The 13,899-nt window shown below is 36.9% G+C and overlaps 1 protein-coding gene across 5 annotated transcripts; it reads left to right on the forward strand.

Moving 5' to 3' along the window:
- Positions 1-132: 132 nt before the first annotated feature.
- ARMT1 (acidic residue methyltransferase 1) lies at positions 133-12,912 on the forward strand. 5 transcript variants are annotated; one of them, XM_006197722.3, is made up of 5 exons: positions 133-259; positions 2,475-2,580; positions 3,082-3,326; positions 7,716-7,881; positions 11,162-12,912. In XM_006197722.3, the coding sequence occupies exons 1-5, from the start codon at positions 219-221 to the stop codon at positions 11,927-11,929; spliced, it is 1,326 nt and encodes a 441-aa protein (XP_006197784.2). In that variant the 5' UTR covers positions 133-218; the 3' UTR covers positions 11,930-12,912. The 5 variants fall into 5 exon arrangements, with proteins under 5 accessions (XP_006197784.2, XP_031535815.2, XP_072822148.1 ...); XM_031679955.2 differs by having other exon boundaries at positions 143-292; XM_072966047.1 differs by having other exon boundaries at positions 162-215.
- The last annotated feature ends 987 nt before the right edge of the window (positions 12,913-13,899 follow it).

A 13,899-nucleotide genomic window follows, 5' to 3' on the forward strand; every position in this document is an offset into this window, starting at 1 on the left:
TCGCCCTCAGTTGTCCCCGCCTTCGTCCCCGGAAGATCTCCGTGTCCTCGAGCCGGCCATTGTTTGTCTCTTCTACCGGCGCCAAATAAAGTTTCTTCATTCAAAAACGTTTTTTTAACCCCTACCCCTCCCTTTCTCAGCTCCTCCCTCGCGCCGGCACCGCCCCTCTTCCTGCGGCGGGCGAGACCCGAGCGTTGGCGCGGGGATAGCGGAAGGTGATGGCGGGGCTGCCGGACTCTCTCTCGGGACAGGACGTAGGGTTCGTGTCGCTTTCCTCGTCCGTCGGGAACCTGTGGGTACCAGCGGGGAAGCAGCAGCGGCCGGAGGCGCCTGCTCCCTGCCTCCCGCGAGTTCCATCCCGCGGTCGGGCTCCACTTCCCGGGGGCGGCTGCTGGGTTTCCAACGACTCCTGTGGAGGCGACGGCGAGGCGGCAGCTCTCCGGGCTCCAGGCTCGGATCGGCTTTCCAGTGCGGTGATTCGTGGCTGCTTCCTGCCTACTTGGGAACGGACTGCGAGCCTCGCTGAAAATCTCCGTTTACCCCCCACCTCGCTCTGCCGTGATCGTTTAGGGGTTTTGATAGCCTTATAGTAATTTGTATCGAACAGTTAACTTGTCTCTGAAATGGTTCGATATTGTGTTGTCTTCACTCCCGCATGACTGTCTTGAGAGTGTATGCCCCCTTTCAGAGTGTTGCAGCGCGAAGCTTTAATCGTATTTAATTAATAAACCTACTTGGTTTAAAGTTCTCTGCAAAAGTTAGGAATCTTAGATCTATTGAGAATTGCTGATCAGATTAATTCATAATCCCACTGTAAAAAAATGCCTGTACCTTCTTGTTTTTGTATAAATTCCATTAAAAAAATCCTTTGCATAAATTGAAAGGCCTAATTTGTATTTGCGGTATGTCCTTACTGCAAAATATTGCAGAACACTTAGAAGAAATTGGCCTTACCAGTAGTAGATTGAGGACAGAGAGTCACCAATGTCCCAAAATTTAAGCGTGTACTCCCTAACGACCTTCAGGGTTGTGCAAATATAGGGAGGGTGTGCGTCCTTAAATGTTGAGACCTAGGCACCTCTGCCTTCACCCTAGTCCTGTCCTGAGACCTTAGCTTTAGAGATGCAGATCTCAGGAAATTCAGTCGATGGAAAAATAGTAACACTTTGCAATTCAGTAAAATACCAAAGGACTGTCACTTTTTTTTTTTTTTTGTATCTACAGCCTTGGAAAATTCAGCTGTCGGTTGATTTAATATTCCTTCTCTTCTTCCAGGAAATTAGTTGCAATTCTTAAAAGTTAAATTATGATCAGAGCAGTTACTATGCTTATTAAAACCTCGTCACTATAAAACACAATCAGAAAGCATTTTTGCAATTTTTTTCTTTAAGTTTTATGGTTAACATTTGAGGAAGCCTCTTGAAGAAATACTCAGGGTATAACTATTTTTAAAAATTGCAATAAGATACTTGAGTTTTTAGAAGTGTGATGATCCCAAATTAAAGTTAGAATAGGAGATTTGAGCAGAGGTATTTCAACTTTCTTCATTTGTGCTTTTGTCTCTGGTAATCTGAAGATGTAACTGAACTGATCCTCAAAGTTTTGTGCTCTTTAAAAACTGCGTAGAATTTCATCGCTTACTAAAGTCTGTTTTCTCTAACTGAATCATGTATTTGCTTAAAAAACTAATTGCACATCCAATGATACTCTATAAATCTTGGATTTTGTATGTCGAAAATGAAGAATATCTTTAATTTTTGATGCATGTATACTCAAGTTTTTCCTCATCTCCAGCTTTCTTCATTCTTTGACAGTTCTAGAAAATCTTTAATTTTCTGCTTGGGAGAACAAGATGGTAACATGCCTTAATTTTGTTTGGGGGCAGAATAGATGAAAGGAGTTACTGTGCAGGTAGAGAAGGCAGAAGGAAAAACCTTTGAAAAGAATTAAAGTTGGCTGAGAATATAAACTGACAAAGGGAAAAGGGAGAAGCAGGTTCGTAAGTATCTTACATTCTTTATGTTCTAGAACCGTAGAGTCTTTCAGGCAGTTTTACTTCCATTGCCTCATTCATCTTTCTAAGCCAGAGAAGTCACTTAGTAGTAATAGATCTGGGAAGAGAGTCCGTTTGATTTTTAGGATTGTTCTTTTTCTGTCTTATCACATTGTTAAATTAGTTTCTGGTTAAGGAGAATAAAAGGAATACAGTGAGAAAGATAAGAATGATTAAACAGACTCCACGGGAGACTGTGAGATTTGAGGCACAAAGAATGCTTAGCTTTCATGATACACAGAGGGGTTTTCAGATTTTCCTCTGTGTTATTATAGGAGTTGGGCAATGCTGGTTTACCTTACAATGGTTGTATTAAAAGTAATTCAAATTTAAATGAAGTGTTCCAGAAACTGAAAGATGACCAGTCTTCTAGTGTTAATGCCACTAAGTAATATATTGTGAATGTGACTCTCTTTTCTAGGTCATTTGCATATCTTACAATTAAAGACAGAATACCACAGATCTTAACCAAGGTTATTGATACATTGCATCGACATAAAAGTGAATTTTTTGAGAAACATGGAGAGGTAATTGTGTTTTAACTTTATTTAGTTAGTTAGTTAACGCTAACAGAGTTAACAGAAGGAGAGTTAACAAAGCAGTTTTCTCTGTGTGGTAATAGTCATTCCACCTGGAGATAAAGAACTCTAGCTTATAAGGTGGAACTTTAAAAAAAAAAAAAAGCCACAAGAGATAAGGCAAGAAAGATGATGTTGTTTTGAGATCTGTGTGTGTTTTTTGATTTTTCAACTTAGGAGTTTTTTTCCAACTTAAGAATTTTTGATTTTTCAACTGAGGAATTCTAAGTTTAAATATTTGTAATAGTTTGTGAAAGACGTAAAATGTAGTTTTGAAATGTATTATTTTTTCCTTAACCTTAGATACATAAAAATGTGTTACTTTAGAGAAATTATGTATATACATGTATGTACATATATATTTATGTTTATAGATAAAATAGGTATAAGTTAATTATATGTAGACTATTTGTATATATACATATAAATTTCTTCCCCATATTTCTGCAGAAAGGCATGGAAGCTGAAAAGAAAGCGATTTCTCTTCTTTCTAAATTACGGAATGAATTGCAAACAGATAAACCAATTGTTCCCTTAGTTGAGAAGTTTGTTGATACTGACATATGGAATCAATACCTAGAATATCAACAGAGCCTTTTAAATGAAAGTGATGGAAAACCGAGGTGGTTTCTCTCACCTTGGTTGTTTGTAGAATGCTACATGTATCGTAGAATTCATGAAGCAATTATCCAAAGGTAAGTATATGGCCATCAAATAACAAATGTTTAAATAACATGCTTTTTTTGAAATTATAAAATGGTAAGTTTTAAAATAAAAACCAGTGGAAGCCTGAATTCAGGTCAGCCGATATTAATGACGCTATTAGATATTTCTGCAAATGTTCTCGATGTAATAGATTCTTGAATTATAATCCACTTGCCTAGAATAGACATAAAATTGAATGTCTGAAGTAGGAACTAATTAAAAATTCTTTTAAATACTTTTCTTGCAGAATAAAACAAATTGTACTTATTGAGCAAAAAAAGTTAATTTGAAATAACTATTTATATAAAAAATCAAGACAGGAGAAAGGATGTATTTTGTTTATAAAAGCAGATAATATATCCAAATTAATTTGGTAAAAGAAGTCAACAGAACAGTGAATCACTATATTTATACACTATCTTAATCTTCAGCTCTTTTTTTAAATGGTTAGATTTGAAAGAGAGTAAAAGTTAAACACATGTTCAAAGTAACTCTTTATAGGCTTGTTTGTACTAATTTAATTTTCCTAGGAAAATCCTGATATAGAACTGGCTTATGAAGCAAAAGAGAATGTAACGTAGATCATTCCTTTAGCTCACAGGTTACAAAAATACCTATTTGCTGGGTAAGAGGAACCGTTTGGTATCTATTCCTAAACAGCATAGGATAATTTAAAGCAATTGATTAAACCAGCACTAATAGTAAAATAAAAAGATTACTTTGGGGAACATGCATAAATTTGAGTCTTTTCATTAATTTTTTTCTGTCTATATAAATAATTTTTAAAATCACAATTTTTTGTTTTTGCTGAGTAAGTATGTGTTAGGTCTTATGCTCTAAAAGCAGAATAAATACACTGTTAAAAACATAGCCCATTATGTGACACACAGACCCAAGCAAAAGATTATAGCTAATTCTAAGAACTGACATATATTGAATACTAGTGCTGTTCTAGTTACTTTGCAACCCAGTGAATTAGAGGTATTATTGTGGTTTCCATTTCGCAATGGAGGAAACTGAGGCTCACAGAGATTAATAATTTGCTCAGGTTTACATGGTTAGTCAATGGTAGAGCCAGTATTTGAGCCTGGTCTGTGTAAATCAGATTAGAGCCTGCAGCAAACAAGTAGTACATTTGGATATCAAGGACTAAGGTTAGTCTGAAGTTCTGGGTGGTAGTTTCATAACTTAAGAAAATATTCGTGGTGTTAGACAAAGCTGCTGAGGTGTTGAAACTCTGGGTGGTACCCTGAACAGGTCTAGTGGAGTTTGGAAGTTAGAAAGGTAAAGGGAATGCTGTTTTCTGAGTTTGATTTTAGAGGTGGATCAGGTGCAGAGAATGGAAGATCTAGGACAGAAGCTTATAAACCTGGCCATGGCTACATGCTGGTCACCGAGTTTTTTGTTTTGTTTTTAAACATGCGTATTTGGAAATTGTTAGCACACATTAGCTATAAGATACGTTCATGTTACTTATTTACAAAACAGAAACAGACTCACAGACGTAGAAAACAAGCTTGTGGTTACCAAAGGGGAAAGGAGGTGAGGGAGGGATAAATTAGGAGTTTGGCGTTGGCAGATACAAAGTACTGTATATAAAACAGATAAACAGCAAGGTCTTACTGTATAGCACAGGGAACTATAGTCAATGTCCTGTAATAAATCATAATGGAAAAGAATATTAGAAAGAATATATATACCTATCACTGAATCACTTTACTGTACACCAGAAACTAACACATTATAAATCAGCTATAGTTAAATTTTTAAAAAAATGAATCTTTGTTTTTATAACTTAGGCACGTTTTCTATAGTATTTGATTATTCATCGTTTTACCTATTAAATGAATTGGTTCATTTTTTTTCCATGATAAATTACTACTTACAAACTAAAAAAAAAAGAGAGAGAGATATGTTCATTGATTTTTGCCCCTTATGCTGAAACATACTTCTAATTTTCTTTATCAAGATGTGTATTTTGTTTTTTTATCAGAGTTAAATAGTTAAACAGTCTGTAAGTCTTAATATTCAAAGTTTTAGCCATATGTGAAATTTAAGTATATTAAGTAAATATATTGAAAGTATGGAGAAAATGACAGGCATTTTTAAGCTCTCATTAAAATGTGATATACAGAACCACGCACGTCTTAAGTGTTCAACAATCTTTAGCAGACATGTTTGTGTCCCTAGAGCAGGATCAAGAGGCGGAACCTTACTAGGCCCCCAGATACCCCCTTTAGGTCCCCTTCCAGTCACTACTGTCACTGCCCTCAAGGGTAACCACTGTCCTGACCTTTGTTAGTTTTGCCTGTTTTCAGACTTCATTTAGATGAAATTAAATGCATGTAGTTTTGTGTCTGGCTTCTTTTACTCAGCATTATGTTGGTGAGATTCATCCATATTTTGGCATATAATTATAAATCATTCATTTTCATTGCTATGTAGTGTTGCATTATATGAATATATGACAATCTATTGTTGATGGATATTTGAGTAGTTTCCAGTTTGGGGTTATTATGGAGAGATGCTACAAACATTTGAACACATGTTCTTGAACATACGTGTCTATTTCCGTTGGGTATATACCTAGAAGTGAACCCCCGGGTCAGAGCATGTGCACTTATATGGCTTTAGGAGATTCTAAAAGAACGAACATTTTAAAGTCAGAAGTCATATATAGTCATGTGCGTTTGCTCTCTTAAATGTGAGGAACAAAGCTTACTCTTACTGTTGAGGTGTGACTTTAAATTAGTGAATGATTTGTTAATAAAACACTAAAACAAGGGTCCGCAAATTTTTTTCTGTAAAGGACCAGATAGTATTTTAGGCTGTGGGGACACGTGTCTTTGTTGCAGCCTCTCAGCTGTGCGGTGCAGAAGCAGCTGTCAGCATATGTAAATGAGCGTGACCGGGTTCCAATAGGACATCATTTATGGACACGGAAATTTGAATTTCATGTCTCACAAAATCTTTTTTTGATTTTTCTCAACTATTCAAAACTGTACAAACCACTCTGAGCTTGCAGATCATGCAGAATTGGTGGTGGGCCAGATGGGGTCTGCAGCTGTAGTTTGCTGCTCCCTGCACTTGAACTTGTGCATCTAAAAATTTGTGTCCTTTTAAGTCACCTTGAGAGACTGATTTATTTCAGCAATGCTGCCATTGCTTAAAAATGTCTTTTAATTCTTTGGAACTTCTTTCAGAGCCAGTTTACAAACCTCAGAAAGATTGGTCTCATTTTTTAGTCACTCCTCATTTTTGACTAAAAATGTTTTATTGCATTTGATTTACACACCTCATTCTACTGAAATTGCTCTGAGTGACTTTTGGCTGTTTCCAAAAATTAACTCCAAAGGATGTGCCATCACTGACAGGACGTTTAATAATGTGCCACACAGGTTCTTAAGAAAATTCCAAAAGAGGAATTCCAAAAGTGCTTTGAGCAATGGCAGCATCCTTGGACAAAGGATGTAGCTTCCCAAGGTGACTAACTGGCTGGAAGGAGGCAGCAATCATGTGGATGTGTAAATTCTGGTATGTTTTTGGTTTTAATCAGTCCCATTGCATCAGCCATATTGTCTTTCTACCCTAAGGTAGATAACCCATGGAAGAAGTAGCTAATTTTGAAGATCAGATGATCTGACTGTCTTTTTGCTACTGGATTCTGGAAGGGCTATTACGTTAGTATTTATACCTTCTTAGTCATGTTTTTCTTCAGCTAGTATTCATATTATTGATCTCTCATTGGACTGCATGAAGATGTAGCTATGAGATGTGTATCACCATTGGTCCAAGTCAACTTGGGAGTAAAGTTGCCAAAAAAATTAAAAGTCTACACACAAATGATCAAAATTTGTCATTAAAATAAAATTGACATTAGTACTGTCTGATTTAATCTCAAGCAGTCATTGGGGTCCCATAATACTCTGTGTTTGACTATTCTGTTTATACCATATGTTTCTTACTTGGAACCCCACCACACTGAGCACCTAAAACATGTTTGTTAAAGTAAAGCAATTATCTTGGAATTTTGTTTGTCTTTCTCCTTTCACCCTGAAAACCCACTGGGTAAATAATTATGGCTATAGTCACTGTAATGTTTTAATACTTCCAGTAAAACATTTGATAAGGAATTTTTGACAGTTAATTAAAATGAGTTTGGGGATTTATTTTTGCATAATTGAGTTTGATTTATTTTGTGTCATTTGATTATTATTTATTTTTGTGCGGTTTGATCTGGGTTATATCTACTAAGAAGTTGCTAGTAAGGTTTTAGATGGGGTGCGACTGTTCTCTTCGTTTCAGAAAACTGCAATTACCCAAGTGTTAAAAAAAAGAAGTAGTTATATAAATGTTTCACTTATGTTTTTCTCCTTTAGTCCACCAATCGATGACTTTGATGTATTTAAAGAATCAAAAGACCAAAATTTCTTTGAGTCACAGCAATCTATCATTGCTTTATGTACTTACCTGCAAGAGTTGATGAAAACTATCGAAGACCTAGAAGATAATCAGCTGAAAGACGAGTTTTTTAAAGTCCTTCAGGTAAATGTAATAATTATCTCCTGAGTGTGTTTGTTTATGTAAACAGTTAAAACATCAATGGGTACTCATTTAACAGCAAAGCATGTTTATATATTGTCATTTAAGCTTTAATTGATTTTATTTTTTTTACCGTTCTAATAATTGTGTGCAAGAGATGAAAATCCACTTACTCTCTGAAAATGGGTTTTTAAATCTCTTCTGTACCAACTGGAGGTGGTTTTAGTGGCACAGGGGTCATCCGGCTTCATAGCTTCTGTCTTCCTTGAGAGAGTCCTGAGGTCGAGTTATTTGGTGGGCCCAGCCTGACTTGGCCTTGAGTGTTGGCTGGGTCACTTCTTTGTGGCTGAACCTGAAGCGCAAAGTACTTAATTTTTCTGAGCTTCAGTTTCCTCATCAGTTAAATGAGGATAGTATTATGTGCCTCATAATTTGATGTGAGAGTTAAACTGGATTTGTTCATGGAAGTGTTGGGCAAAGAGTCTGGAACGCAGTACTGCTGTGCAGTTATCACCAAGGGTGGGAGAACTCGGGTGGTCAGCGGCTTGTTTAATATGGTTTTCTTACGTTTCTTCATCTATCTTATATTAAGTGTAGTTTTTAATTCTCACTCAAGACAGCTTAAAATTTAAAATAATGTACTATAATCGGAACTATTTAAAAACATGTAGTTTTACACAGCAGTGCCCCCAGCCCTCATTTCCCAGAAAAAGTTAGAAAATATTTCCAGAAAGAGGTGTTAGAAAGTGCTATGAAGAGAAATAAAGCTGGGAAAGGAAATCTAGAATGCTGGGGGCAGGGAGCAGGGGCTGCCAGGGCAGGGGCTGCCAGGGCAGGGCCTGCCAAGAAGGTGACTGGGGGAAGCTGCCTACTGAGGCCCTGAGGGGGAGCCTGCTGGGAGAGTGTGTGTGTGTGTGTGTGTGTGAGAGAGAGAGAGAGACAGAGACAGAGACAGAGACTTTGCAGGGGATGCTGTGGGGAATGGGGAGCAGAGGTGAAGGGGCTGGAAGGGCCACAGAGGCAAAGGGAAGGACTTGGGGTTTTGCTCACAATGAAATGGGAAGCTGTTGGAGGGCCCAATAGTATTTTTAATAGTATTTTTAAAAATCTTGTGAAACAGGCAAACCTTGAATAAAAACCCAGGCAACCAGCACAAGAAAAGCAAGTAAATAAATTTAAAAAAAGGCCTTTCTTGAGGTCTTTGAAAAAAGAAAAGACTTATTTCAAGAATAACTTCTGAAAACAGACCAAAGACCCAAGCGTAGGAACGGGGAGATCTGTTATTAAAATGACTCAGGCAAAGGCTCACTGGACCAAGTTTGTAGCATCGGAGGTGGTAAATGTCACCAGATTCTGGATATACTTTGAAAGCAGAGGCTACAGAATGTACTGACAGGTTGTGGGACGTGATGAAGTCCTGATGAAACTTTGAGGGCTAGCAGAGTAAGCTGAATGATGAGGAGGGAAAGGCATATTTTGAGTTTTGAAGAAAAGCTTTTTAGTGCTGTTAACTGGTAAACCTGCTTATTGTTTCTTCCCCTCACTATTCTTTCTGCTTAGCATAGAATTAGAAAAGAAAAGAGAAAAAAGAAATTCAGCATGTCACCCTTTGCCCCTAGCTAGCCCATTTTGGGGGGAAATAATCTTTGAATATGTTCTTTGTCCCTAATCAATCAGTTGTGAAGAAGGTGCACCAGTCTATTTACTGTCATCTAATTCGGCCACTTCGCTCCCATGTAAAGGAAGCCAAAGTTGTCTCCATTAGCTCTCCTGATGACCAGCAGGTTAACTTCCTACAAGAAGCCTGAAGGTGTGTGTTTGCAGGGAATAGTGATCTGTTTAAAAGCCATTGCACTCCACCATCGTCCAAATACTTCAGGGCCTGCTCTGTCAAACACTGTTCTGGATGCTGGCCATATGATTGCGAAGAAAATAGGCCAGTCCTTGCTGTCATAGAACTTGTAACCATGAAGGCATAAAAACAATCAAATAATGGCAGAAATAGATACAGAATTATAAACTGGAAGATGATATGAAGGGAATGTGCTGCAGACCTAAAGAGACCCTGATCTCAGCTGCTGCGCCATCCTGGGCACCACTGTATGTTTCCTCATCAAATTTGGACATTCAAGTTACTATTTAAACCTTATACTTAAAAAAGTTCATTCATTTATCTTTCTTTTAAAAATAATATTCTTAAGAAGTAGATTCAGGTGTAGAGAATAGACTAGTGGTTACCAGTTACAGGAATGGGGGACTGGGAGACAAACTGTTAGGTATAAGACAGGCCATGGGATGTATGGTACAACATGGGGCATGCAGCCAATATTTCTTAATAACTGTAAATGGGAAATAACCTTTAAAATTGTATAAAAATTAAAATAATATTCTTGGGTGGAACATGCATTTTCCTCTTGTCTTGAATCACAGAACACTAGAGCCTGTGTGGGGTAGTATTTATTGAATATTTCTATACGCCGGCTTTTGGGTACGTTAACCTACATGCACTGTGTCAGTTTCTTCTCAAAATAACTCCATGAGCTAAGTGCTGTCACTACTGCATTTTTCAGTTGTGGCATCTGAGCCTTGGAGATCAGTTTAACCGTGGCCATTTATTGGAGATGCTAGGATTTGAACCCAGGTCTGTCTGATTCCAGAACCTGCAGTCCTAAATATGTAATTTTAGTTACAGCTTAAAAAAATAGGACTACATATCATTTCCTACCAAATAAACTTGAGTATGATTTCAAAGTGGAATAATAGATTGTTAGAGTCGGAAGAGTCTTAAACATCACTTTGTCTAATTTCTTTATTTTGCAAGTGAGAAAAATAAATCCCAGAGAGGTTGCTGTGTCGTAAGGAAACACAACCAGCAAAAGAAACCAAACAGTTTTAGTGGGGAAAAAGAAATTTTTATTTTTCTCTTGAGTCTGGATTGTAAAGGAAACTCTGTAGCCTCTTTTTATAGCACCTGATCATGTTCTAATAGCTTCAAGATGCAAAAACTTACGATCTGAATTTTTAAATATGTGCGCTAAAATCATTCAAACTGTTCTTTTAAAGTTCATTACGTACTAACTGATTAAAAGTTTCATCATTTTACCTTTTTTAATATAGTATTAGAGAAAATGTAGATTGGTTGGACATTTTATATGAAAAGTTTTGGAGAAATATTTTATGATTTTTGTTTTTGGCAACCCCTCCTCCCATAACATCCTGTACAGTAGAGATTTTGTTGGCTATTCAGAAGAAGGGTAAATGTTTTGTACTTTTTCTCTTTCAGATTTCGCTGTGGGGGAATAAGTGTGATCTGTCTCTGTCAGGCGGGGATACAAGTTCTCAGAAGACCAATATTATCAGTTCTTTGGAAGACCTAAAACCTTTCATTTTAGTGAATGACATGGAACGTCTTTGGTCATTGCTTAGCAATTGCAAGAAAACAAGAGAAAGAGCATCTATTACTCGAGTGGATATCATTCTGGATAATTCTGGGTTTGAACTTATTACAGATTTAGTGTTAGCTGACTTCTTGTTGTCCTCTAAACTGGCTACTGAGATCCATTTTTATGGAAAAACGATTCCATGGTTTGTTTCTGATACTACTATACATGATTTTAACTGGCTAATCAAACAACTAAAACATTCTAATCATAAGTGGATGTCCAAGTGTGGGGTTAACTGGGAAAACCATATTAAAATGGGCAGATGGGTTTACCTCGATCATATGTTTTGGACTCTGCCTCATGAATTCAGTGCAATGTCTCAAGTCGCTCCTGACTTACATGCTGAACTACAAAAGGCACACTTGATTTTATTTAAGGGTGATTTGAATTATAGGAAGTTGACGGGGGACAGAAAATGGGAGTTTACCATTCCATTTCATCAGGCTTTGAATGGCTTCCACCCTGCACCTCTCTGCAGTATAAGAACATTAAAAGCAGAGGTTCAGGTTGGTCTGCAGCCTGGGCAAGCTGAACAGCTCTCAGCTTCAGATCCCAGCTGGATGACCAGCGGGAAATACGGAATATTTCAGTTCGATGGGCCACTCTGACTTGGTGTGGGAACTCTCGGTTGCATAGAAAGATCTAACAGGCACTCTTCGTCCCCAGAAAAGCCGTGTGTGACTTAAGGCACTCATTGGCTTTGCGGTAGCTCTGGGAAGCATGGCTTCTCAGTGCTCATTTACATACACTGATGCTTTTTTCCTTTGAACGTTTTGCCCCACCACTTTGTTTTGGGGAAAGACAGATTACACTAGTTACGGACATTTACATTTATGTTGGAATTTTAGTAACTTATTTCAAGTTAAATGCATAATTTCAAATGGTTTTAGTGAACTTATTTTTTAATTGGGCAGAAAGCAAAATAGAAGCGAATTCTGCTTTTGAAGTTAACATTTAAAAAAATGCTATGCTGCATGATATTCAGTATTCTAGGAGGCATGGAATTCTATTTAACTTGGTTTTGGGCTCTAGAAATAAGAGCTCTGTGAAAATATAATATATATCTTGAATATGCTTGGTAAAGAGAAGCATTTTTTACAACTGTGATATTTGAACACATGAAAGTAAAACTTACCTCATAAGTTAATTCTAAATTTTGTTCTTGAATATTATTTCAGTAACCAATATTATTTGCACGCATTTGTGTTTTGATTCAGGTGTGAAATGGATGATAGGAAACATAAAATTGAACAGAATGAAGCAAATGGTATTTGAAGAAATGTAACATCTTTTACATTCTATTTGTGATAATCTGTAATCGACTGAAATATGCTATTTTAACACAAGTGTTTTAAATGAATAGGAATGCAGTGCAGTTTAAAAAAATGCTTTAGATAGAAAGGATTCTTATGTGTTGACTTTGGAGGACTACCAACGAGTTAATTCACTTTTTATATTCCTACACATTTACTGGTGATCACCAGCTATAAAAGACTGTAAGTTTCAGGTCAGTCTGTTTTGAAACTGAAATTGGAAATAAACCTGGAAATATTTTCTTGCACTGGAATAATAAAATGAATTGTACTGAAAATCTCACTGGTTTTATTCTACAGTGGGGGAAGGTAAAGAAGGGAAGATTAAAAATGAGGTCTATATAATGAAGAAGCTCATAGTGTGTATTATAGATGTCGTCAAAGCAGTTCTTAAATTATGTCATTTAAATGGAGTTATAGTCTGTGCCCTATGTGCTTACAATTTTTTTTGGTAAAATGTTTATATAAAGCGGCACATGTTGAATTTACTCTTTTCCTTATCTGTATGTGTTCCTGCTTTAAACATTGTTACCAAAATACTGAGCATGTTAAGAGTTATTTGTAGACACTTGCCATAGGTTAGAACACAGTTGTGTATTTATATGGACTTCAGAGCCATGGTGTGAGCTGCAGTGTAATACATAACATTTTCCAAAGCACTGGATTTTTTTCTGTTTACCATGTTTTATTAAGAACATGAGAGGAGGATGTATGAGGAAACAGTTCTCCTCCTACAAGAAAGTGAGCAAGGAAGCAAACTAGAGCAAGCAAGGAAGATGGCACTGGAAGAGGAAGTCAAGGTGGCATTTAAAAAATGCTTAGTAGGAGCCAGGGTCCTCCTGTGGTTTTACCAGTTGATTTTTTTTTTTAAACCAGCATTCTTGAGATAAAATTCACATACAATTCATCCATTTAAAGTGCACACTATTTTAGTATATTCACAGGGTTGTTCCACCATTACCACAATCTATTTTCAGAATATTTTCACCTGCCTTAAGAGAAACCCTGTACTGAATAGCCATCGCTGCACTCCCCTTTCCTCAGCATTTGACAGCCAGTAACTTGCTTTCTGTCTCTGGATTTGCCTGTCCTGGACATTACATATATAAACAGAATCATAAAATACGTGGTCTTTTGTGACTGGCTTCTTTTCAAGGTTCATCAGTTGTAACGTGTATCAGTACTTCATTCCTTTTCTTTCGCTGAGTAATTCTCCGTTGTATGGATATACCATATTTATCCACTCATCAGTGGCTGGACATTTG

The sequence above is a fragment of the Vicugna pacos genome, chromosome 8, assembly GCF_048564905.1.
Source record: "Vicugna pacos chromosome 8, VicPac4, whole genome shotgun sequence".
Classification (NCBI taxonomy): Eukaryota; Metazoa; Chordata; class Mammalia; order Artiodactyla; family Camelidae; genus Vicugna; species Vicugna pacos.

Coding starts and splice junctions, on each gene's coding strand:
- ARMT1 (XM_031679955.2), top strand. CDS start 219: ATGGCGGGGCTGCCGGACTCTCTCTCGGGACAGGACGTAGGGTTCGTG. Junction 293..2,474: donor TCCTCGTCCGTCGGGAACCT/GTGGGTACCAGC, acceptor TCTCTTTTCTAG/GTCATTTGCATATCTTACAA. Junction 3,327..7,715: donor CATGAAGCAATTATCCAAAG/GTAAGTATATGG, acceptor TTTCTCCTTTAG/TCCACCAATCGATGACTTTG.